This window comes from Mchenga conophoros, linkage group LG14 (assembly GCF_057382185.1).
Source record: "Mchenga conophoros isolate Kocher_MC1m ecotype Shallow Benthic linkage group LG14, M_conophoros_male_GT1.1, whole genome shotgun sequence".
Lineage (NCBI taxonomy): Eukaryota > Metazoa > Chordata > Actinopteri > Cichliformes > Cichlidae > Mchenga > Mchenga conophoros.
This window is the reverse complement of record NC_140539.1, coordinates 34,634,531-34,661,513: the sequence shown is the minus strand read 5'-3', so window position 1 is coordinate 34,661,513 and position 26,983 is coordinate 34,634,531. Positions and strand designations below refer to the sequence as shown.

The 26,983-nt window shown below is 40.1% G+C and overlaps 1 protein-coding gene across 2 annotated transcripts; it reads left to right on the top strand.

Annotated features, from left to right (window-relative positions):
- Nucleotides 1-1,859: 1,859 nt before the first annotated feature.
- Nucleotides 1,860-26,952, top strand: axl (AXL receptor tyrosine kinase). Of its 2 annotated transcripts, none has more exons than XM_085244132.1 (20): nt 1,860-2,487; nt 5,682-5,892; nt 6,297-6,397; nt 6,488-6,670; nt 9,651-9,731; nt 9,836-9,951; nt 11,709-11,904; nt 16,118-16,257; nt 16,359-16,503; nt 16,670-16,687; nt 17,476-17,605; nt 17,871-17,962; nt 19,738-19,833; nt 20,104-20,181; nt 20,631-20,723; nt 21,150-21,271; nt 21,839-21,948; nt 22,518-22,677; nt 23,304-23,440; nt 24,192-26,952. In XM_085244132.1, exons 1-20 carry the CDS (start codon nt 2,325-2,327, stop codon nt 24,637-24,639), a joined length of 2,820 nt encoding a protein of 939 aa, XP_085100258.1. In that variant the 5' UTR covers nt 1,860-2,324; the 3' UTR covers nt 24,640-26,952. The 2 variants fall into 2 exon arrangements, with proteins under 2 accessions (XP_085100258.1, XP_085100257.1); XM_085244131.1 differs by having other exon boundaries at nt 16,667-16,687.
- Nucleotides 26,953-26,983: the final 31 nt, after the last annotated feature.

Sequence of the window (26,983 nt, the reverse complement as noted above, 5' to 3'; positions counted from 1 at the left end):
CGATGAGGTCAGTTTGGGTCAGGAGCCTAAGCTGACCGCCTTTAAATGATCTTCATTTAGGTTTGTTCAGAGACTTTCTCAGGACTGATTGTTCTTCCATGAATTCAGTTGCAGTTTTAACAAAATCACCAGCAGGGGGCATAAGAGCCTTCAACTTCAGGCAGTCAGTCACTACAGTCTATTTTAATGAATCATCAGGGTTGAGTGGAGCAGTTTGGCTGTCAAGTCTGCAGTAAGGAGAAGGAAAAAGAAGAGGCCCCCAGCTCATTATCCGCACCACCGGGGGGATGTGTAGCTGGGAGAGTAGCAGGAAGGTGTTTCTCATGTCTTCCAGCCAATAGACACTCTTTTTCAAGACAGGTTGTTTTGTTAATAAGCATTTGAGATTATCAGGGATATGAGCTCAGCACTAGCCTACTACTCTGTGAGTAGCTGGGGCCCATACAGTTTGTTTTGCCGGTTAAAGTGTTTTATAACCTAGACCATTCGCTTTTAATTCTGTTAATCCACTTGAGCTTCGTGTAAAGGTCTTTAAATCTTTGGGTCTTGGTGTGTGATGAATCAGATTTTAGCGTGACTTGAACCTAAACACTCCTTGAGTCCTAGACCTGATGCCCCTCCCCCTTTATAGCCAAACATTCACTCCTTCCAGGTCCAACTAGCCACGAAACTTTGTGTTTTGGAGTTGAACACCCCGCTTTCTTATGCAGGACCACCCTCTGCGACCCTCTTCCCTCCCTCCACTCTGTGCTTCTATCAGGGAGCAGTGAGAGCACCATTGCTCAGGCCCCGATTGAAAGGAGAGCATATACAATGGGGTCTTTCTCAGTGGCTCTCTGTCTCCATTAAAAACCCTGGGAACACAACACTGTCCGCAGAGCTACTCTTAAAGGGGCAGTCGGACTGAGTTCTTCGCAACCTGAGTTCCAGCCCATCTCATTGTTTTCAGAGAAGAAGAAAAAAAAACAGAAATATACACAGCAGATCAATTCATTCATGAATGATATGAGAACCCTGCAGGGACTTCTCTCACGCAGCAAGAAGCATTTCCTCTCGCACACACAGAACACACTTCAGACATCGCGATCTACAACAGTAACTTAGATGTAAATCAAGGAAAGCCGCAGTTATTTAGACTACAGCTGAGAGTGCTTCAAATTGTTATGACTGAATCCGGATTTTCAAACAAATTCCCAGACATCGTGATGGTGACGCTGTTTGTGTAGAATGGAGTAAATGCAAACAAAAATAGTTTGAATATTTTTCTGTAATGCGTTAATGCATTTTTGCTGACATCACGTTTGCTTTTGACTGGTTGGAATAACAAATCGACATGTTCAAATGTTTTAAACAGCAGCAAGATAATGAAGAATTAATAACAAAACCTGCTAAACCTGGATATGGTATTTTAATAGTAGTACTTTTAAACATTTATATGTTTTAATTATTATAAAACAGTATACAGAAAAACAATAGACGTGTATAAGCAATTAACTTTGACAGCGCGATTTAAAAATATATATTTTTCTTAGGAAAAAAAGAAAAACGTTTATTATTAAAAAGGCAGGTCTGTAACATTATGTTTTCTTATTATATGTACATGATGCTGTCATGTTGCACACACTGAAATGCACAGGCTTGTGTTTTAAACAGTGTTTCAAGCGCGAAACGGTTGATTTACGGAGACATTTACAACTTCTGGGCATCCCTGTGTAATTAAAAAGCGAATGGGAGATTGGGCCGAGACAATCAGCATGCCGCAGAGTTTCTCACATCCTTTGAGAAAAGGAGGGAGACTGTGGAGAAGGGGGAGGAGGATGAGGAGGGTGGAAAGAACTTGAGTTGAGGAATTTGAATCGTGTTTGAAAGGGGGAGAGGGATAAGAAAGCCAGGGGAATGTCTGGAGTCGCAGGGAACCTGTAGGCAGGATAGAGACTTTGGACAACCGGCTGCAGGAAAGACTGGTTTAAAAATATGCTCTTGATCGCTAGAAATAGACTCTCGTTTGGACAGGAAAAGTTTAGAGCGTCGTTTGCTGTGCGCTTTTTCATGGTAGATGAAAGTTTTTGATGGAGACAGCCCTGCTCCGTTTGAAACCAACCAAAGCAACAGGATAAGGGAAACTCAAGAGTTTGTGGCAATTCAGAGACTTTTTTTTAACCGCATGTTTCATAAAACGGGGAACTGAAACGCTCGGATTCGCTTTGTTTGGGTCTTGATTTGTGGATACTCAACATTTTCAGCACCTGCCAAGTCAGAGAAATTTTTTCTTTTTCTTTAGAGCAAAACGTAACTTTGAATCTCTGAGCTGCTGCGATGCGGTAATGGAGTCTGGTGATGTTTCCAGGATGACTCTTCTCCTCATGAAGCTCTTTTTCCGAGGTCATTTGTTTTCGAGAGAAAATATGAATTTGTCTAAATGGTCGTTTGTGATTCTCACCGTCATGTTTTCGGTTTGGATACCAACATCTGCAGATTCGCTGACAGGTAAGGTTTAACTGAAACGGGGCGCTTTTTTATTTACCCAATATGCCTGTTAGTTGTGTGCAGGGGGAAACATCGTAAAGAGCAATTAGCACAGTCAGCTCTCTGCCTCGTTAACTCAATTTGTTTTTGGCTAACCACAGCTGCAGGGGCGTTCAACATCTGGCCAACATAAAAAAGTTATCAAAAGCAAGTAAAGGATTGATATTATTGTATACTATTATTATATTATAATACAATCAAAGTAAGTGAAGGGGAGTTTTACCTGACAGGTAACAACCAGTAACACTAACTGCTCAAGGGCAATGTTTCTGAAATCAGGTGATCAATGTTTATTCATGCTGGGAGTTCAAGCGAACAAGATTTGGAATTTGATAGATGTACTGAAACAAGTGAAAGGTGGGCATTTAATGTAAACATCTTGAGACATGGGTGAATCATAATCAGCAAAGAGAATGTTTGCTGAACGCCAAAGATGAAAGCTGAAAGCCAAATTTCTGCTTTCTTAAGAAAATAGTCTTTCTACACTATACAGAATCATTTCAAAAGTATGTTAATTATCTTTTAAAACAAACTTTACTGACTGTTTGGGAACTTTCAATTGCACCCAGTTGATGAAAACAGTATCCCTACATGGACGTCCACCTGTCAGCTTATGTGTTTTGACAATTGCGGTCACTCTGTCTCTTGGGCAGCTGCCCTAAGTATATGTATGACTAGCAGGCAGGGAGATTACGAGACACCGATGTGAAGAATGGAGAATTTTATTCGGATGTCTCAGTTCCTATTTGGATGTGAGGATCTGAAGGATGAGGAGGGGTTCAGGGGGCCAAATGCTTTGGTTTGTGAGTCAGAGCTTGTCTGACTCAGACTCCAATCCAATGATGGATGGGGTACGAGGGCAAGAGTAGAGAGTTTGGAGGGGAGGTGGCAAAATGTATAGTGATGAATGGCATGAAAAGGAGAAAGGGCAAAGGCGCGGCAGTGAATGGATTCCACACTGTTAAAAATGCAGGAGGATAAAGCAGGGAGGGAGAGGAGGATAAATGCTTAAGACTGTGTCAGACATTTTTGGTATGTGCACAACCAATGACATTTAACATCTGAGCATTCTCACAGAGTGGAGAGTAGGAGTAGAGGCAGGGTGGAAAGAAAAGATCAGGGAAAAAGTGGGGGACCTGAAGGGAATTCGGGGAACAATAGGGAGGCGATGAAGTAGTTAGGCACCAATGAATCAGTGGAGACAGGCCACACACAAACAGAGACACACAGTTTGTCTGTAGCCTCCCCTCTCTGTCTGTCTGCAATCTTGTAAAATGTTTACAAGGTTATTATTATATGAATTCAGCAAAAAAAAAGATACAGAGAGAGAAAATGAGGCTTTTTTGATTCAATGCACTGGAGGGGGAGGAGGACAAAGCCAGGGTCATGTAGAATATTGAAAGAGCTCAGCCAAGCTTAAAAAATAAAGGGATGAATGACTTTTAATGCCAGAAAACACACAGAGACAAAGAGGTGGGGAAGCACACACTCTGTCAAGACATGTTATAGTTAAGAGTAAAATAAGTACTGCAAAAAGGTGCATTTTAAATCTGTTTTTGGTTGTTGAATTATGGCCATTTATGTGTTATAGTGAAATGGGTCTTTGGGGTCTTTGTAAAGGGTCAAAGGTTGAAAGGTGACCATGAAATAGACGAGGAGGGCGTGTTGACAAGCTTGAGAAAATCGTGCTTTTTCATTCTTGCTCTGAAAACCAAGTTTGCTCATCCTCAAATGATTTATGTTTTCTTTATCTACAAGGAGTTGCCTTGGCTTGGTTGGTTGAGTGGATGCTTTGCATTTTTATGTGATACTGCGAAAAAAAGAAAAGAATTCTTGTATCACAAATCTGTGCACATCTTATGTGCGCTTGCCAGTTTGATGGTTTAAAGAAAATCTGGGTTTTTAAGTTACGTATTCTAATTCATTATCATTGAAAGTTTCAGAAGGTAAAAAGAAAGAATGATCCTCCGTTTTCAACATTTTTCTGACATCAGACATCTATAGGCTGCAGGTCTGTGAATACTGTTATGAAGAAGCTGTGATTATAATTACGTTTAGTTTGTGTTGGGCTCTCAGTTCTCAGACATTGTTTAAGCAACATAGGCAACCTTCCTCTAACAAGAAGCCTTTGTCTCAGTATCAGTGCTGCCCTTCTCAGGTCAGCCTCACTATCAGTAGGAGCACGAGATAACCAGAGTCTTTCAAAAGCTCGGGTTATCATATCCTGGCAACTGCAAAAGTAAGTCTGTCACAAGCAATAAATATTTATCAGACAGAATCAAGTGAAGACTTTAGTGCTGGACATATTAGCTGATTGATTAATAGGACAACAGCAATTCTGTTTATGATTTAATGTTCCAGACATTTATTAAACCAAAATTTGCTACTTGCTGTGGATTGTGGAGATTTACTACTTTTCTGTGTTTTGTGTCACTGTGATTTAAATATCTTTGGGTTTTGAATTGTTGTTTGGACTATTTCACCTTAATCTACGGGAGTTTGTCTTGGGCATTTTCTTTATTTTTGTTTTATATTGGATAGATGACATGATTAATGTAGTTAATCTAATTATGTGAATTAAACTACTGAAAGGTGTCATGCGCATGCATGCAGAACAATCACAGTTGAGTCAGGACCACTTTAGCCCAAAAAAAGAGTGAACCTTTCATTTCTAGTAATGACTGTTTGTGGTAGAAAAATTATGTCCTATGAAAGAAACAGCAAGACAAACATGTACAGCTCAAAGCAAGCATCAACAAAGTGACAACATACGTCACATTAAGGTCAAGCAGAAGATGAAATGAAGGCACTGGGGGTCACGGTGGGTTGCAAAGCAGCTTGCAGGAGCAGGACATGGTGTTGCCTGTATGATATCTGCCTGAAGAATGCACAGAAGGGTACCATCTGAGCCAGCAGTAGGTTTTTTGGGCTGGACTGAGATCAGCTGTTATCAGTTGATGTAACAAGACTGCAGACAAAGCTAAACATTGTCTGAAGTAATGCTACGCTCAGTTTGTAGCTGCACAGATTCTATAGAAAAGAGAAGAGTGGGAAATCTTGTTCTTTAAAGATACGTTTTCAGTTGCAGTTGGACTGCAAAAAATTTGCATTTGAAAAATGCTAACCTCTTCTTCTGCTTCTTTCCTCTCTCAAAGATTTGGAGTTTGTAAAGAGTCCCACTACTGTCATCTCTTCACTGGGCAAACCTGTTACATTGCAGTGCAAATTGAATGGTAAAGGGAGTGAGGACGTGGAGTCCCCTGATGTGATCTGGCTGAAAGATGGTGTGCCACTGGAGCATGCAGAAAATAATCAGTACCAAGTTCTCACTGGCAGCAACAGTAGGACTATCATAAGCACACTGAGGTAGGATGCAGTTTTGGCTGCTAACATGTGGAAGTTTCTTTTCGTTTTAAGATTTAAGGATTATGTATTGTGAAGCAGTCACACCTGGTCTAAAAATGTGTTTATTTCCTGTTCTTCCACCCCGTCTTGTTTCTAGCTCAAACAGGGCTGTTGCTGGATTATGTCACCATGTTGACTTCCACTCTCAGTAGAGAACCAGAGAAATCAATTCTCAAAGAAATTATGCAATCCAAGGAAAATCACATTTGTCTAATCTGCTGTAACTTGAAATATTTTATTCAGGCTTGACTGAATGTTAAATTTAGAAAGAAAGTAAACATCAGCTCCCTGTATTACCAGTTTGCTTTGACATTTTTTGCTCTTTACAAAACCTTTGAAAATATTCCTCTTTATATACATAACAGAATTGAGAAAGTCCAGCTCCCTGACATGGGCTACTACAAATGTGCTGTTCGATCAGGAAGCAATGAGACCTTTTCTGATGAGGGTGGTATTCAGCTGGAAGGTGAGTTATTAAACAACCACAGCTACAGAAGTCTATAGATTTGGATTGTTTAAAGGAGTGGAGACCCTGACTCAGCTAAGTCTTTCTCAGGCCTTCCTCATTTTTCTTTGGAGCCCTACCACATGACTGTCGTGGCGAATGTCTCCTTCAGCCTTCACTGTGCAGCCCACGGGCCTCCTGAACCAGTCAGGGTCATCTGGCTACAGGATGGCCATCCTCTGAATGTTTTGACGGATCCAGTGGCCCTCTCACCCTCAACCCTCAACCTCACAGGTATCATGTTTTACTCAGTCAAGCACAACAGCCTAGTTAGTCCAGTTTAAACAAACAGATTTCTCAAATCCTCATTTTGCACTGACAGTGAAATGGACAGGAGAAAATAAAAACAATAACGAATGATCAAGTTAAAAAAAGTTTTTTAAAAAAACGAAAGAAAAAAATTCTCCCCAAACTTGACATGTTGGCAAGAGAAGTGGGTCCTCACATTTTAAAAACTGAGAAGATTAATTACTTAAATGATTAATGAGTTACAAATGCTAATTTCTGCAGGTAAAAAAAATAATATGCAAATTAAATATTAGACGAGTAAAAAGTCCTCCTTCAAGAAGTTGTGGTTCAGAGTTGAGTTTTTGAATCTAATCTATTTAGACTGGTTATAATGACCTTCTTCAAAAACTGTATAGCAACTATCTCCTGTGTTTGAAAGACTTTCAAATCCTCCTTTCATGGCCAAAACAATACTACCAAATAACCACCCTCCCCAGAGAGAGCCAGGCTGGCACATTGCCAGTGAATCCATTGAGGACATGCCTTGTGGTTTTGTGGGTAAAAAGGAGCAGCAAGCACAGAAAGGACAATTGGGAAATTGGGAGATGGAAAATTGATGTGCAGAGGACATAAGGAGATAAAAGAAAGAAGGAGATAAAGGAGGGGGATTCTGTTGCTGCTTGAATGCAAACTACAGATGCCTGCCAGCTAGCCTACCAGTGGTAGGCTGAAAAACAGAGGAGGCTGAGTCAGAAGGAAAAAGGGAGGAGTAAGGAGCGGTTGAAGTTCAGTTGAAGGCTCTGGTTTGACTCATCGGAGCAGGCTTCATGGTGTTGACTAGGACCCGATTGATGGTAACCTACACTCACAACTCTGGTATGGACAGCTGGCCTGGCAGACCACAGATCCAAACCAAGGCAAACACAAATAATCTTTCAAGGAGCCCATAAAGAAAAATGGAATGAAGAACATTCCAACCAGCAAGAAACCAAGAGCCATACATGTGTGGCTTCATGATTTGAGAAGTCCTCATAAACTGTTCTTCTTTTTCTTTTTTTATTGTGTCTTGGGCAAAAAAAATCTATTCATCAAAATAAATTTATGTTGCATATTTATGTTGCATAATGCATATACTATTATATATTGTACATATATTTATTAGTTTCAGATGTAGCCATTCTTGTATTTTGCTTGTTTACATTATTGTATTTTGCACAACTCTGTTGCTTGTGAAGCTCGCACACAAGAATTTCACTCAGATGTGCTGTACCAATGTACCTGCACATGTGATGTGACAATAAAAGTGATTTGATTTGATTTTGATTTGGTTTACTCCCCTGCTAAAGTCAACGCTTTCAACTTCATTATCAGTTTCATTTCTCCTTCAGTTCTAAACCATTTTGGTTATTCATGAACCATTAAAGTATTCACAATCCCAGTTCCTTTTAAGAAAGTTGAGAAATCTAACACTATTACTTTGTTCACAGAAAATGTTAGTCTAGCAAAAAAAAAGTACCAAAGCCACGCACTGCCTTTCCCAGCTGACACTGTTGGTCAATACTGCACGGATCATGAGGTTCTTCCTAGTAACAGATAATGACATTTCCAGCTGTTAAAGGATGTTGTTTTGTGGTTTTCTGATGAGGAAGGAAGGAGACACGAGCAAGTGGCGCAATCTGGCTTGATGAGCAGTTCACTGTCGCACACAGCCAGTGGTCAGCTCACGCTCCCCTCCCTCCTTTTCCCCTCTCACAACCCCTCACTACAGCCAGCGAGGATCGTACCCCCTGTTCTTTTTCCGGCCACGGCACAATGGGGGCATGGTGCCGTCGGCGCAGGACAAACACACTGCATGATTCTGTCACTCTCAGCTTGTGGCTTATTGACAATGTTGGGGTGTTAGATAACAGTGATAAACTTGAATGTCACATGTTTCACTGTCTGTCTGTGTGTGTAGGCCTGTGTTTCATTACAAAATGCTCAATGTGTGAGCACGCTGTGAGTCACTTTGTCAGAGGACTCATTCTCTGCTGAATGTCAGTGTGTCATACTTGTTTTCCCCTTCACGGGAGCCCCAGCTCCTCTTGAAGGCAGCAGCTCAGCATATTACACCTAGACTTCAGCTAGGCTGCACTCTTTGTTCTCCAGCCTACAAAGCAAAAAGCATTTGCAACTCCTGAAACTTTTGCTTTATCATGAAGCTGCAGTTTTGAAAAACCAAACCTCAAATTACGTCAAATAGCAGTTAAAACCAAAATGGGTTTTTTTGATGATCTTGTGGAAAATAATATTGGTTATAGTAGCCAATTGAGAAAAAAATTATTTAATCAAAACTACATCCAAGTCCTAAAAATATTATGATTTATACCAGAATAAGCACATTTTTGATGCCTTTCAACCTGAATATCAGCAAATCTCCACCTACGCTTTATATGGCTTTTTATTGGCTTGATCAAACTTAATATTATAGTAACTGATATTCTATCATTGAAATTCATACTACACTTTTTTTTATCCTGCTCTTTCTTCCTCTCTTTTATTTGTGTTAGTACACAGCTTTGGTCAGCTCTCGTTGCTTAAACATGTGCAACAAGTAAACCTGAATTCTGCATGTATTTACTCACATTAAGATTCATTGTTCACAATGGAATAAAGTTAATTTCTTGAAATGTTTAGATAAGGTATAAACGTTTAACACTGTCTTGTCTTGCCAAAGCTGAAGCAGCTGCACATTTTTTCACTTTTTTACACCACAAATCAAAATGTAAAATCTGTAAGTCTTTCCTGGATTAACGACCATTACACTCTCAGGAAGAAGCACCCTACTACCTAATACTACTGACAAACAGAGGATGTTACTGAATGGGAACTTTTACCCTCGTGCTATTCTCACTCTAGTTATATTTTTCTCACATTGACATCACATGCAACTCAGCATACTGAAGTGTTTCCTCCTCACACCTGGATGTTTCATTTCTCTGTCCAGGCCTGAACAGGACCAGCACCTTCTCTTGTGAGGCCCAGAACCGTAAGGGTGTGGCCAGCTCCCGATCTGGTACCATCACTGGTAGGTGTCAGCCCATGAAAGCAGTGTCACTTCAGCCATTGCTAGTTTATCTGCATATAATTATGTTTACATCTTTAATTTTGGGGGTTGTTTTTGTTGTTTAGTTCTCCCCAACAAACCTCAGGATGTGAGAGCTGTAGAGATCACTCAGTCCGCACTTCATTTATCGTGGGAAGCTGGTTTCGGAGGTACTTACCAGATAGTCAACTGTTCTGTTCAGGTGAGAAAAACTAGACGTAAATGTGGGAGATGTGAATAGCACAACTAGCTCAGAACCCTAGCTGGAATAACCACAGCAGCTGTTTGTTGTTTCTACCTGTTAACAATTGATCGTTGACTCCTCTGTTTGCTAATTCTCGAGCCTTTTGCTAGCCTAGTTTTAAAGAAAAGAGATTTTGCTTTTCTTTTCTTGCCATAACTCATCCTCTACCCCTCCCTGCTTTATTCATGTACCAGTGGGTCATGTTTCACTCTGGGAAAGTGGCCTCTTGGACTTATGTAGGGCCGCTCCCTCCCTCTCTTTCTTTCTGTAAGTGTCTCTCTGCCACTATCATGCTTTGAGGCCGTTATAGCTCATAGCTGAGAGGAGGAAAATTTTCTCCTGGAGAAGGGAACACTGCAGCACCACCCCTAAACGTCTGGTTCTAATAAAGCTGCCCCTCATACCTCTTGATACTATTGCCCCCTCCCTTCCTCCATCTCTCTCTAACCCCTTTACCCTTGTAGGGGAAAAAGAAAAGGGGCCTACTTCAGGAGAATGGGGCAAAAAGCTGAATTTAACGGTTGTTTGTGTAGTGAAGAGAAACATGAAAAGGCAGTGGTTTAGAGAGGTGAAAGAAGGGAAGAAAGAAGGAAAGAAAGGCGTGGAGAAAGTTGTTAAAAGAAAACAGGAAAGGTCAGTGACAGCAGGTATTGTGGGTCTGAGCCATACAAGGGGTGTGACTCAGGGCTGAGTTGTACTATTCGATTAAACACACTTGTTTTGCAGGCTGGACGGTGATTCATCGAGCTTTTACAAACCCACACACATTCATACAGTTCTCCTCATTCATGCAACTGAAGACATCCTCAGATGTCTAACTCATGCCATAAGGAAAAAGACTTAAGCTTCCTATAGCACATGACCTCTGACTGCTCATGGTGTTTTTTTTGCTAATTCTCTAGTTCAGAGCCTTTTGCTAGCCTAGTTTTAAATTAAAGAGATTTTGCTTTGCTTTTCTTGCCATAACTCATCCTCTACCCATTCCTGCTTTATATGGTAAAACAGTACACATCAGCACCTGCTACAAACATATGTTTGTGTGGCTGCTCATTTTTAGGCATATTATTTATAATGTTTTTAACTCCACCTGTGAACTCCACCCATCTCAAACAAGTTTGTTGATAATGAACAATGCTGCAGAACAATGGCCTAGACCAGCAACTTTAATGTGGTTATAAAATTGCTGCAAAGAAGCTTTTGTTTTCTAGTGTTCCTCTTTAAATGTGTTTACCATAAAGACTTTGCAGAGACAGCAGGTTTCTGCCTGTGATGTCTGGTTGGCGGGTTCTGCTTTTAGTCTACCTTGCTGAGTTTGGCTTTTGTTCAGAGCAGCAAAGGAACATTTTACAGCATTGTTAAAAATTAACACTTAATGACCCCACCACCAGCAGCAGCAACAAATAATAGCTTAAGAAACTGCAGAAAAGAATTCAGTTTTTTCCATTTTGTCTGCACAACCAATTCGCCTGTCTGTGAAGAAATTTAAATAAACAAGCAAAGCACAGAGATGCATACAGAAATTCCTTGATTTGTTAAAGAGATTGGCATGGCTCAAAGGGATTTTCTATTTTCTCCTTATATCGTTTTCAGTCATTGTTTGGACTCAAAAACAGCACATCATCTTCTTGTTTGCACGTAAACCAGTAAATCTGATTATTAGGAACCACTGTTTACAAAGTATACAAAGTATAATGTTTATCATCTTAATGTTCCAGGCCAAACATTCAGGAGAGTCCATCATAGCAGGCCCACATCAGCTGATCCATAATCAGACTGTGTCCATGCCACGATCCTCACACATCATCAAAGACCTGGAGCCTCACACCCTCTATGCTGTCAGAGTGGCCTGCCATAGCAGCCAAGGCCCATCTGATTGGTCTCCCTGGGTGGAGCTACGTACCAAAGAAGGAGGTTAGTTTTGCAGAGTTGTTTGTTTTCACCAAGGATGTCTTGTCCGGATGTGCGCATCTTTTTATGTCGCTGTGTGTGAGATTATTTCTTCATAAGTATTTCAAGGTCAAGGCTCTGTGAACTGTAACCAGACCAGGACAGAATCTACACAGTAACAAAAACACCACTGAGTTGCTTTTTATGGTGTTTTTGTTCTGTAGTAAGGGTCATTTTTCTATAAGTGCATTTCAAACAAATGCCAGCGGGATACTTTTACTGCTAAATGTGCAAGTATATGCTAACAGAATGATGTCCTCAGTCACACTGAACATGTGTTAGTGTTGTTTTCTCAGCTAAGCCTATTCAATGGGACTAAAACAGTAATAATAAAGATGATGGCTTCACAGGGCCTAGCTGTTCTGTTCCAGGATGACAAAGTAGATTAAAGCCCAAATCATAGTTCTGGAACTCTGACTTAAGCCTACTTCACTTATTAGGTCTGCATATCTGATACTATGTTATGTTTAAGATGTAGTTAATATACTCCAGCTGTGTTTCATTGCTGTCTTATGCTTTGGGCATGAGTCACTTTGACTGTTTTCTGTCTTGTCTAGAATTCAAGCTGGCAAAAGTTCAGTGTTTTAGCCCCACGACCCCTTTTTTCTGGATCTATTTTAAGGTGGATGTAATTCCCTGCAGAGTCTTTTGAATTATTTTCAACTTGGATCATTATAAGTCAAGACTTATTCTGAATTCTGATAACATGAAGTTAGGGAATTAGTTTACAGTGCACCATTAGTCATAATATTCCTTACTGTGCCCCTTTTCCTTAGTCTGTGTTTATGAAGGTTACCAGATGTGAGTGACTGTACCCTTGTGAACCCAGCTTTAAATATAAACTCTTGAAGTAGAAGGCTGACTGGCGCTGAGGGACAGAAAAGGCTGTGATGGAGAAAAGGAAGGTAGATGCTAAATTCTCCTGAAAGGCTTCAGTTAGGATTGCTGCACTCTGTCCAAACTCTAATGCTAGCCTGTGTTTGAGTTTAGACTGAGGTGGGATTTTCCATGCCAGCTCATGCTTTCTGTATCCCTGGATAAATAGGAATGGAGAGAGGAGACATGCCACAGGAGCAGTGATTGGGGGTTTCCATGAGGGAAGCTGCTTGTAATCTGTAAACACAGTATTTCTCATTTTCTCATAAATGGAAGACGCAAAAGGGAAGCAGTCCTTGAACAAGCAGAATTTTCAGTTCTTTTTTTGAGCTAAAGCAATCTTCATTTCATTTTACAGGGAAAAAAATGACAACATATGAAACATAACATTTAGCTTTTGAGAAAAATAGTTCAGGAGGCATTAAGGGTAAACTGAGTTAGAGAACAATAGAGAGAGTTTGGCTGTTTACAGCACACCAATATTTTCCACATTTTCCATGTGCTTCATTGCTGAAGTCTCTGACAAACTCCCACAAGGTTTTTCTCTTGAGCCTGAAGCCTTCTGTAGCTTTCTGCCTCCTTAAATCCTTCATAAATTGTGCATGTATGCTGAACTCTCTCTCCCTTTATGTCTCGTGTTCTTCATCTGGTTCCTCCAGATGAACTGGGCTTGCTTTTATTCATTTATCTTTCAGCCAGTGTTTTCTACGTCATCCAACAAACATTGCTGAGGATGTGATTTCCTGCACCCCCGAACAAGCTGAACAAGTTTTTCTGAATCCAGTTTTTCAGCTTGACTCCTTCATCTTTCATTCCACCCCCCCTTTTTTTAACCTCAGTTGACTTATGATTTTCCTTTCCAGAACACAGAGCGAGGCACTGTGGGAAAAAGGGAAAAAGTGGTGGTGGTGGTGAGAGTAGGGAAGGACTGGATGGAAGAGCAGAAAAAAAAATGGGAGAAGCGGGTGCTTTGAGAAAACACTCATCTAGCTATTTTCCCAGTCTACTTTTTTCCCAGGAGGACGAGGGGGTAGGGCTGGTCAGAGGGAGAGGAAGCGAGTCGACCCATGTCACCCCGCTAATCCTAACGCTGCGATGAGATGAGATTTTACATTTATTGCGTTTCTTTACATACCACAAGTCTATTTTATTTGTCTGAAAAGAACCCCAGAATTAAAAAAAAATCACAAACACACAGACAGAATAAACAAAGAATCAGTTATTAAGAAACTAAATGGCTGTTAATGGAGTCCTGATTCTCTGTACACACCTTGCATAACGTCAGTCTGTACCCCCAAAGAGATGTAATAAACAGTCACAGAACAGCCCGATTCACTGTCCCAATGGAAGTGAGTCATGATGACATACCCCAATGTGCACACGTGTCACGTTTAATCCTGCTTAATACTATTGCCAACAAAAATGCATTCTCAAGCATTAAATGACTCTTTTTCCCAGACAGACAGCAGTCGGTTGTGCTGTTAAATTGAAAGAAGGTGGATGGCCTTAAAAGTTAAGACATTTTTGATGACACTAACATTTGTGTTGCACATGTTTCCTGTGTAGAGCTTTCCTAGTTCTCATGCATGGGAACCAGTCAGTTTCTGGCTTAAGGATGACCTTTTTCCATACATATGTTCAACCACATAAAGGGCCTACAGCCTGTAAGAATGGAAAAAAGAATAAAGAATGAGGAAAGAGTCACATCCCTGCTTTCAAACAACTTTTCAAAATCTTCAAAATCTGATCATTTGACACTTTCTTCACCCCAACAGGATGGGAAACATTAAGTCTGCTGTGGATTCAAATCTGAACCTTTGCTGTAGTGAACTAATTGTGGCTCAAGAGTTTCTTTCTCAATCTCTTGCCAAGTCAGGGCTTGCTTTTCATTCTTTCAGAAGAATAAAAAACACGAGGCATTTTTGAAAAAGCACAAATAAACATCTCATTTCCTTTTTTGAAGTTTGCAAATCTAATTATTTTTGTCCAAGGGAAACTCTTTTTTTTTTTTTTTAATCTTACATTTTACATCAACATGTCTGTTCACTTGAACTCGCCACTCCATGAACAAAGAACGGCATTAAAACAGGGCGAGCAATGAAGGAGAAGAAAACTTGGAGAGAAGATGATGGAATTATGTTGGATAGAAGTCAGGGAAAGAGAGAAAATGAGAAGGAGAGTAAAAGAGTATGGGCAACAAAGAGGTGGAGAACGCAGAGAGAGAAAGTCCGACAGATGATTAAGCAAATGCGGAGCCGAACTGCTGGAACAAACTTGACTTAGAGTTTGCTTTTGTTGCCGCTGGCAGGAAGAATAAGGACCACATGTGGAAACAATCACCCGCCAAACGCTTCCTGATAACATCATCCATAGGGCTGGGCTGTGTTTCCCAAACGCACGGTGACTTAGCTCATGCGTGGGTGTGTGTGGGTGTCCAGCTTGTTTGTGTGACTTTGGGAGCATACCAAGAGTGAGAAGCAAACACAAAGTAAGCTTTAAACACTAACACAGGAAATAAGCCTTCACTTCTTCTTATTGAAAGTTTTCTTGGTTTTCTGTCCTAAACAGTGCATCAGTCACATATGCGCACACACACACACACACACACTAGACACACAGTGCATAAATTCCTCACACTATTTCTAGCATGTTATTCAGCTAGATTTTCTCTCCAGTGGGTATTTTGGTAGCCAGATGCCTTTTTTCCCCTCTCTTCTCCCAAATGCCAAAAACAAAGCCAGATAAATATGAATAAAACAATAACAGGAATGGCCAACAGAAAAGGAACTGTGTGAAGTGAAGTAGACACAGGACTTTACTGAACCATAATGACAAAGAAAGACCTGAGCAGCTTCTGAACTTGACTAATCACCCCTGTCTGCGGTGCCCTCAGATGCCTTTTTGTCCTAATAAAGCCAAATTCTCCACATTCTTTGACATCTTCTCCCTCCAGCTGCTAGAGTTATCCACACCCTAGAGGCTCTAAGCTGTCAAAACAACACATGCCTGGCTAACTCCAGTCCGCCTGACACAGGCCACTTAGCACACAGTTAAAGTACTGATGGTACACTTACAATAATTATAAATAAAAATTGTTTTGATTGTTTCCATGAGTCATTACAAATTGTGTGAAAGACACAAGTTAAGTGGACGGGTGCTCCCAGATGCACTGATTAATTCCACCTACCAGTGGGCAAGGTAACACAGAGGGATAAACAGGAAAACTGAGCAATCCTAGTCTGCAGGAGGGAGAGAGAAAACTGAGATGCTTCAGAGCTTCGTTGTTGTTTTTCTTTTTCAGTGCCTGAAAATCCACCAGCTAATGTGACTGCTAAGTTAAATGGGACGGAGGTACTAGTAATGTGGGAGCAGCCATCAGGAAAACTAAATGGGCAGCTGCAGGGTTACATGGTGGAGTACAGCACACCTGCTACTCAGCAGGTGAGGAACACATTCACAGTCAACAAAGTTGCTAAATTTACAAATGCATGGAGAAAATGTCCATTTTTCTTAATAATGACAGACCGATTTTTTTCTTTCAGGTTGTCGTCAATACCGGATTGGGCACTGAGTTCGCAATCAATCTGTCTGTCCCCCTGTCCAATGTCTCTTTCCGAGTGTGTGCCTATACAGGGGCGGGTCAAGGACCCTGGGCACCCATTCAGACTCTGACACTCAACGTTCCTGGTGAGTAACAAAATCGTAATTCATTGCAACAGGTGTGATTAACGTATTATTCTTATAAAGCAATGATTTCGTTTGATGAAATTGTGGTTGCTAAAATATACTTGATATGATCTGTTTTAAAAAAGTCAAAATATTAACACGTGCTCTCTATTTTTTACACCAGCAGAAATGGGTGAATTTAGAGGTGAGCAATGACTGGATTTATGTACACATACAAACATTCTTCTGTCACCTCTCTGAGTAGCACACAATGACAGTGATAGTGGAAGTGAGCTCATGTTTCTTTCTCCATAACTGGACTACTTCTTCTTAGTCTGTTTCACTGTGTATTTTGAGAAAAAAGGGAACGAAGAGAAAAAAAAAAGGGAAGATGATCTCACAGAGAAGGGAAAGGGGAAGAGGGGTATGGGGCTGAATGAGGAGAAGAATCATAAATATTTATAACTGGCAGGAGCAGTGAGAATCTCTGTTTGCTTTGTCTAACAGAGCTAGACAGACAGTTCAAACAACAAAATGGCAAATGAAAGGAGAAAAACAAGCAAGCAAAGTTGTGGAGGATGAGTATGAAAAGAAAGAGAAGTTGTAAACACTGGGTAGAGTTTGTGAGTGTTCAGCAGTAGATTGTGGCAGTGACTGGAGAGTAAATTTCAGTGTGGGAAATGGCACAGCAAAGTATTTCTAGAGTGAAGAAAATGACTATATTTTTAGGAAAAGAAGGACTTTTTGATTTAGCTTAAAGAGTCTGCTTTATCACTTTCTTCACTTGATTCATACCATTATTCCCAACAATTCAGCATGTATATTTTAGCATGCTTTTTGTCATCTAGCTAATATAACTTACACAAATCATGTCTTCTTTCTTCTTTGATAAAATAACTTAATTACTGCTTTAAACTCCTAAATCCCCACTCCAAATTACAAGACCTACACTACTAAACGCTCATCTGTCTCCATCCACACCCTTTCCTTCAGGTCCATCATCGCCCCCAGCCTTTTCCTGGCACTGGTTTTATGTGGTGATGGCCATTACCGGTGCTGTGTCCATAGCTGTGTTCCTGGCTGTTTACGTGGCCAAGCTGCGGCGCAAGGAGACGCGCTTTGGGTGCGTAGGGTGTTACTGCTCCTTGTGGCTGGAAGGGAGGGACTCAGTGACTGTGCCAAACCAAAAAGTTTCAATTTTTTCTGGGTCTCAGCCCGCTTGCCTCACTTGCACACTTCTAAAGCATTTATATAAAGCAATAACATTTGTTTTGAAAGACTAAAAATAGCTTCGTGAAATGTAGCCCAAATCCATCTTTTCACTTTTGTTCACTGGTGTGACCTGACTTTGTGTTTTGCTCTGTTTCTTGTGATGTATCCTTTCACAGAGAGGCGTTTGAACCCATGATGGAGAGTGGAGAGCTGGTGGTCAGGTACCGTGCTCGCCGCTCGTACAGCCGTAGGACTACAGAAGCAACATGTGAGTTCCTCTGTAGTCTGCCATGTTTGGCAGAAAGCTGATACTCTGTATTTGCATCCAGCTGTCCTTTTGGCAGAAATAGGTACTCTTTATTAACAGCATGCCCAAACATGCCCTTAAAGAAAGAGACATAACAGGAACCAGCAGTTCTGTGGAAGAAAAGCGTCACACAATTACAGCTCTATTCTCATTATTTCAAAGCAAGAAAAACATCTTTAGTTTGTTTTGGTTGATCAAAGCCAGAAATGCTCTGACAGGTAATTCATTTCCCACAGTAATAATAGCCCTGGAGAGTTCATTCAGCTGACATACACCATAGCAACAGTGAGCATTTTATATTACATAAGACAGTCTTTTAATAGGCCTATTAATTAGATGTGCAGGAAATGTAGTAATGAAGTTATGGCCTGTGCAATGAAGCATGAACATCAAAATTAAACTAGACTCTTCAGATAAGCAAATTAAAGTTACATTTAATTTGATACTGGAGATGTTAAAAACAAGTTAAAATAACCGCTCCACATTTCCAAATTGGGAAAAGGCATGTGGTGTTGGGAAATAAAGTAACAGTGCCATTTAACTCAAACTGGTAGCATCATAGAAGCAGTAGTTTGTGTGCTTTCCCCAGCCAGCAGTCCCTGAGAGTCCTCGTGATTTGATATACCTGTCTTGCCATTGTAACCAGTACACACAGTATTTTAGTCCTCGTGGTCAAGTCTCAGCTTGCAATAGCTGCAAAGAGGCCAGGAGTAAGATAAAACTGCAGGGAAAAGAGAGAAAAAAACTATTCAGTGAGTAAAATAAGAGGGGCCAAGATACAGAGATGAAGAGATATTATAGACTCAGAGTGAATGAAGAAAGTTGCACTGGGTAAAAGGGAAAGGATCAGATTGGAGAGATTTAGACAGAATTAAAGCTGTGGACACTGACCGGTAATTTCAGCCAGTTCTCAGAGTGGAGTCAAACCCCGAAGCTCTAGATGTTAGAAGCCTTGGCTAATAGCTGGTCACGCCAGCATGTGTTGGAACATGCCTGAAGACCGAGTAGATTGTTGTCCAATGCATGACAGATTGATGGTGTAGCAGCAGCTGGAGGGGATCTCTGAGCATGTTGTAGCCTTGTCACATCCTGGCCCAGATGTGAAAACAGAGCTAAAATGTGTAGCGCAGTCAGCTTACCACTATTGCTCAATGACAGCCAGCTGTGGAGTGAGTATTTAAACCAGCCTAATCCTCTGACCTCGTGTCCCTCAACCCAACCTGGTCTCTGCAGGATCACATAGACTTATAGAAAAGGGTAATAAACAAAACTGGGGTCACATATTCCCAACAGAGCTTTTTAAAGAATATTGCACTTTTTTGCATTGTAATTGAAGCATTTTTACTTTCAGTATGTTATATTATTTATTAGGTCCTGGTAACATTTTGATTCACTTTTAATGGTTTTGTTTTGTCTTTTAGACATAAAACTATGTTAGACTTGCAACAAACACATGTACCTGAAAAAGTGCATAAAAAAGATAATGTACTATCTGAATGCAACTTCAAATAATGTTACTAACAAACTGATTAAAATTGGAAAGACTAATGCTCATTTTGGGGGAGTTTTACAAGTAAACACTTTGTTTTTGGCTTAGTGTCATGCATTGCGGTTTTGGGAAAGCTAGCGAGGCTGTTTGGCAAACTCAGGCTGTTATTCTCTCATTTCTGTGTTGTTAATTAAATTGCTTCAGGCAGCTAAGCAGCATTAAAATTCTTTTTCTCCCCTTTCTTCAGTGAACAGCTTGGGCATCAGCGACGAGCTGAAGCAGAAGCTCCAAGATGTGATGGTGGACAGACATAAATTAACCCTGGGAAAGACCTTGGGAGAAGGTAGTGCTCAATGTTTTGTTGTTTTTTTAATATACATATATTTAATCACAGGCTTTGTTAACACTTCTTTATCAAAATTGGTACATGTTCATAGACTTGTCTGCCATAGCACCAATGCAGGTTTCTACTTATCTCCTGTCAGACAAATATGTTATATATTTGTATAGTAAAGCGGTTTGCTGTTTAATAGCTGTATAAACTGTTTACAGTTGAGAAATGAATGAGTGGCAATTTTCAATTGCTTTTTAAACTACGTTTTTCTGTCTTCAGGGGAGTTTGGCTCTGTGATGGAAGGGCTGCTGACTCAAGAAGAGTTTGTTCTCAAAGTCGCTGTCAAGACTATGAAAAGTGAGTAGACAGTAAAAGTACTCAGCAATCTCTACAATGAATCCCTTCATCTCTGGAACACAGGGCATTTGATAAGCAGCCTCTTAGGTCAAAAATTTACAAGTGTTCAGGGCAAAAATCTCAGTTTTCATCAGAAAACGGACAAAGTCAGCTTTTAGAAAATATTGGCAGAAGAGAAAGTTTTACCCCATATAATTTTTTTTAGATATTTTTTTTTCAAAACTAAATTATGGAGGGACTCTAGTTGAAAAATTTAAACAACTTCAGTGGTTAAAAATGCTGACATGTATAAATTCACAGTTAAATAAATCCAGGGAGTCAAAAGGCCTTCTCAAATAGTTTATTTCTTATTCTTGCAAACTGTCAACCTTTTGGTTTTAGTGCCATGCATTACCTACTGAGTAACATATGGGTGATGTGGCTTCACCTCTGTACCTTCTTCTCCCCAGTTGCTATATGCACACGCTCAGAGATGGAAGATTTTCTCCGAGAGGCTGCCTGCATGAAAGAGTTCGACCACCCCAATGTCATGAGGCTCCTTGGTGAGTTGGCATTTTTGCTGCTTGGCATGTCAAAAGTTGGCAATTTTGAATTGCAAAAGGTTGTGTTTTTTCTAATTTACACTTAATGATACATAGCCATTTAGGTTTTGAAATTTCTGTCTGCATCCAACTGAAAACGCTGGAGGCATTTGTTGCTCAATGCAGCTGTTTTTTTTAGAACGATCCAGAAAACTCACAGAGAAATGTTAGCGATATACTGTGTATTCTGTGTAAGAGCCAAAGAAAACAAATCCTTTGTGTTGTAGTTATTGTGTGTTGTTTCTTCATAGATGTAGACACTTATTTAAATACACAGTCAAGACTTTGGGGATTAAAAGTAAAATGACGTTAATTTCTGAATAGACAGAACAGGCATGAAGTCTCTGTGCATACTAAGCTCTTTTTGTGTTTTGTTTTTTTTAATAGGTGTGTGTCTACAGACTGTGGAGAGTGAAGGATATCCCTCCCCTGTGGTCATTCTGCCGTATATGAAACATGGAGATCTGCACAGTTATCTGCTATACTCAAGGCTGGGAGACTGTCCTGTGGTTAGTCTGATTACAGCAAACAAATGCACAAAATCAGCAACAGACATGCACACTCACAGTCACCTATGCATATGCACACATACAGTCCCACACAGTTTAACAGCTTAATAAGTTCACATGTCTGTCAGCTAAATGGGTTCCAAAGTTCAACAGAGATTCAAAGATCTCTTAAACAAGTCTCCACCCATACTTTTTCCGGCAACACGTAGAGTCAGAGATTATGGAAACACAAGTCTTTATTTGAAGTGTTACGTATTAATACTTATTTTGGTTTTGGTTTTTTAAACTGACTTACGCAGTAAGTCCCTGAAGAGCGAAGTTGGGTAACACAAGCCTAATCAAAACAAGATCCATACACAGTATTGAAACACCCATGCACAGTTTCCAAGAACACAGTGGAGCTGAACTCTATTGTTTCCACATGAGGAGTATCTGGAGCAAAGGAGTGCTCCATTCAGACTTGAAACACGTTGGGCTCTGGTGCCCTCTATTGCACAGAAAGTACACATCAGCTTTGTTAGACAAAGAACAAAAACAAAACTTATTTCTCTCTGTATTATCCTGCAGTACCTCCCATCTCAAATGCTGGTTAAGTTCATGACCGATATTGCCAGGGGAATGGAATACCTCAGCAACAAGAACTTCATCCACAGAGACCTCGCTGCCCGCAACTGCATGTAAGCACAATCTCTGCTTCTGCATTTTGCTCTTTCACTTCCTGTGGGTGTTCTCGTTTGCTCTTTCTCTTTCCTTTTTTTTTATCCAACATACAATGGTTGGAGAAGATCTCGGTAAAGAAGTAAAGCAAGAACTACAGACTTTGCTTAATATTAAACATGACTATTAGATGTCAGTTTTAGGCATTAGTCTCTTTTTTGCTAGAATAAAAGACTAATGATGCAAGCAAGCCTTGCCATCCACACTTTTAAGCTTAAATTTCAAAACTTATATTCTAACTACTGATTTTACCTACTGTTCTGATTTTATCTACTGTTTTTTTTAATCAATTTTAAATAATGCATTTTATTGTTTTTGTTTTTTAATGTCTCGGTAAAGCACTTTGAATCACCTTGTTGTTGAATTGTGCTATATAAATAAACTTGCCTTGCCAGTTTATGAGTGGTACAAAACAAATGTTTTGGATGTTAAACCTAAATAAGACTGTCGATATGTAGATACTGTTCAATATATATAGGACCAACACAAGTGTAATAACTCTAGCTCGTGTCTAAATGCCCTTTCGCAGGCTGAATGAGAATATGAATGTATGTGTGGCTGACTTTGGCCTCTCCAAGAAGATCTACAATGGAGACTACTACAGACAGGGCAGGATCTCCAAGATGCCTGTAAAATGGATCGCCATTGAAAGCTTAGCTGACCGCGTCTACACCACAAAGAGTGATGTGGTAAGTTCATCTTCTGTGTGTTTGTTACTGTGTGCCCTACAATACAGAGCAAAGGCTTTCAGTATTAGAGAGGCTTGGGAACAAAAATACCCCTTCTCAAACAGTTAACAATGTGTTTTGGGAATTAAAGCTGTATAGTCAAATTTTTTTAGAAGACCTGAAGTACTCAGAAACAAGTACTTTATACATTGCTTAAGCATACCAGCTGGTCATGAAGACAAAATTATTTACCAAAATATCTGTAAATGTCAGTATAAATATGCATAAATATGTCCTGACCAACATCTGTGAGTGATATCAACTTTAGCAGCTGGTAAGCTAATGACATATACAGTATTTTTAAGGGCCTAAGTGTCCATGCACATGTGCAGTTGTGTTTATACAGTGCAGCACTTAAAATGATCTGCATTCTTTAGTGCTTGTTCATAAAGCAGGATGTCCAAAAATCCAAGACAAACATGACTGTGATATTTTTCCATAGCCAGTGTTTGACCAGTGTAGACTCATGTTTCACTAATGTGTGACAAGGTGTGTAAAGTCTACAGGAATTCATGCTAAACCCTTCCTCGCCCTCTCTCTCTTTATTTCCCTGTACGCCTCTCCATCTTTCTCTTGCTCCCTCTTAGTGGTCATTTGGAGTCACCATGTGGGAAATCGCCACTCGGGGTCAGACGCCATACCCTGGGGTCGAAAATAGTGAGATTTATGATTATTTGAGACAAGGAAACCGTCTCAAGCAGCCTCCAGACTGTCTGGACAGCATGTGAGTATCCTTGATAAAAAACACTTTGCTGATAATGAAATCTTTTCCCTTTTCATTTCACTAGCTGGGCCCACGTCCTCATTTTAGGTTTGAGAGCGTTTTAGTAGGTAAAAGTGAATGTTTTGACATGAATTGAGCTGCGGTTTGGGGAAGGCCTCGAAGGGGCCTGGCAGATCCCCATGCACTACATAGAAATGAAGAAGTTAAAGAATTGAGAACAAGGAGGGAGGGAGGGTGGGGCACGTGAACGAGAATGAACAGCTTACAGAACTGGGGGAACCTATATAGATGACAACCGGAAGGAGCGTGTTTGGAGGCGTGGTCCCGCTCCAGAAATTCCGATACATAATCTCCAATAGAAGTACCCTGTTTCCATAACTCAACCAAGGCTACACGCTTAAAGACTTCTCCAGTCTTTCTGCTTTTACAGCAGTCACACTGACATTATACATAATTGCACAGAAAACTGAAGTGAGGAAAAAAGAGGATTTTAAACACGGAATGTATTAAAATATAAACCAAAATTTAACATGAGCCAAACGGACCTTTTAAGATCAAGTGGGAAATATAGAGCTTATTATTAGAAATTATCCGATATTTAAAAGTATTGTCCAGGAAAATAAATTACATAGAAATGCAGAACTGCTTATTTCTATAAAAACATTTGGTCACCATGGGATATTAAATGTCACTGTTCACTGTTATCATGCTAACAGTACATTCTCCACTAACATTCTTTTGTCTCCTCCAGCTATTCCCTGATGTTCTCCTGCTGGCTGCTGAGCCCAAAAGATCGTCCATCATTCGAGTCACTGCGCTGTGAGCTCGAAAAAGCCCTTGAGGATCTGCCAGACCCACAAGATCCAGATGAGATTCTATACGTGAACATGGACGAGTCCTCCATGGAGCTCGGAGCCGTTGGTGGTCGTGACCCCACTGGACGCTCATCCCCTCTCTGCTTGAAAGGCCTGGAGTCTGTGACCACAGTGGAGGTCCACCACCCCAACCGTTATGTCCTCTGTCCACAGCACGAAACCAACCGAACCCTTTCTGACTCCATGGAGAGCCTGGACATGCCAGTATCATCCTCCACAGCCACATTGCCTCTACAGTCATCATGCCACTCCACTCCCAATCGCACTCCAACTGTTGAGCTGCTCGAGGACAGGAATGGATCCAAGAAAATGCCCTGGCAGTGACAGACTCACTGCCTAAAAATGACAAGACTGGTCACTGCCAAAGTGTGCTATCCCAGTACAAGTACAAAGAACATAATCCAGCCCGTCGCTGATTCCTTCTAACAGCAAGAAGAAACCTTATGTGGCTCTCTATATATAGTTTGCACAGACGTACTCATAAACAAGCAGCCAAATTCATTCCAAGGACGTGAAGGACTGATATTTTATTTTCAACCCCTTTCTTATAAGATGACGGGTTGAAAAAACGCCTTATAAGCCAACCTTGTCTTATGAAGTTTTATTACACTATCCAGAGCCAAGTGAGTGTAAAATTACATTTGCTGTAGCAGCTGGGTACACCCTTACCAATAAGAGGGTGAAGAGGTGTACATTACATGTTACAATGCCACACACACTGCAGCAGAATCAGTGAAATGAATTCCCTTTTGCTTTAGCCGTAACACACCATTTCTGTTTAACTACCTGAATGCAAAAGAGTAATTAAGCTAAAAAAAACAAAATAAATAAACCTCTTGGTAAAACCAGCTCAGACACTGCCAGACTAAACCCAAAAGCTTGAACTTTACAGTGAGTCAGCACTTGTATGGAGGACCTGTCACACCCAAGGAAACATTTTTTGAAGCAGAAAGTCCACTCATTCTTGGAACAAAGAACCAGCAGAGCCTGTTTTACACAAGGTGAATTATCTGATCAGAAAACTTGTTGTTTTTAAGGTTATGTTAATACCTACAGTAAGAAAGTTTATGAAGAGGTTCAGAATGCCTTGCCTGATTGCCTTAACTTGACCCTATTTTTCATTATCTTACAAATTGTCAAAAGTGTCAAAATATGAACTTCATGGAGGAGGTTGTGCATGATGCTCAACCTCCACCATGGAGTGCAACCAACAGTTGCACAGTGTTGGCTGCACTCCATCTAAGGATTTATTCCCAATATACATCTTTAAAAAAATAAAAAATAAATTGCAAATAAAAGTAAAGGTACTTCATTAAAAAACATAGTAATAATACAGGATTTGCATCGGAGCCCGGTGTGCCGCTGTAACAAAGTCTTGTATCTTCCCCAGGGTTTTTACTGTTGGTTGTGCATCAAGTACACTGAGCGATTCATAGTGTGAACAAAGCAAGTCTTTCCTCACTGACAGTTGTTACATGTGCATGTCCTGATTCACGTATGTATATATCTTTGCTATAACTCAGGAATCTGAGGATTTTCTAGAGGGACAGACGTACTAGTCAAATCAGGAGGACAGAGATGATTCAAGGTACAGGTGGATGGATGTAGGAAACGAATCCATTATCCATGACAATTGATGGGATAAACTCTTTACCTTTACTTTTTTATGTCAAGCACAGTGTTATTACACTTTTTTTTAAATGCTGATTTTTGTATTTCTACAACTTGCACTAATGTTTTTGTATCTGTGTGTGTTTATAATGTGTGTATCCTTTTTGTTTGGGGTTTTTTGTTGTATTTCAGTTATTTCCTATTCTTAGTAGCAGAAAACAAACCTGAGAGAACATGACACATTTGCAGTATTTTCTGTTGATGGGAAGAGTCTGGGAGACTGGAAAACATCACTAACCTCGTCATGTGACATCATCCTGCCACTTGTTTGGCGCTGTACATAGCAGAATCCAAGAGAAAGACACAGCAGTATGCACTTATTTTTTATGTATTTGCAGTAGTTTATAATTTTGTCATTGGAATGGCCTTGACAATAATCTGGCACACATTTCAGGATGAGAAAAAATGTCAGTGAGGCGCTGTGTTTCTTAGTTGTATACATCAAAGGTACTTGTATATAAAATAGTATGTTATACTAGTAGCATTATGGAAATTTCTTGTTAAAAGTGTACATTTCTTGTAATAGCTTTGGTACTGTAGACTCAGTGGGAGTACCACATTGTTTCTGAACCACAAACAGTGGTGCTGAGGCTGAGGTACTGGTTTAAATTTCCATGTTCAGATGCTATACCACTTTGAATGCACATATGTCTCCTGTTTTATATCTGTGTCTTTGGAGTATTTTGGTCCAAAAATGAGCTTCCAACTGTATTCCAGCAAAAACTGAAACTCCATCTTACATTCAAAGCCTTAAATTTCATGATTTTACCAAGTGCCTTCACAGAGCCAGTATTTTGCATTACAGTGCATGTGTGTGTCGACTGCGATTTTTCCTGTTGTGTTTTTTTGAATTGGGAGAAAATTGTACTATAACTGCCTTATATTGACACTGTAATGAATTGTAAACAAATTTTTATACAGTATATACACTATTTTGCATAAGAAATAAATCAGTTAATTCATAAATGATTCATGATTTATTAATTCAGTTAACTGG

What these genes read in the sequence shown, in the direction of transcription:
- axl (XM_085244131.1), top strand. Translation starts at nt 2,325, where the DNA reads ATGGAGTCTGGTGATGTTTCCAGGATGACTCTTCTCCTCATGAAGCTC. An exon ending in GCTACGTACCAAAGAAGGAG is followed by an intron (nt 11,905 to 16,117) that starts GTTAGTTTTGCA and finishes TTTCTTTTTCAG; the next exon opens with TGCCTGAAAATCCACCAGCT. An exon ending in GGGAAAGACCTTGGGAGAAG is followed by an intron (nt 19,834 to 20,103) that starts GTAGTGCTCAAT and finishes TTCTGTCTTCAG; the next exon opens with GGGAGTTTGGCTCTGTGATG.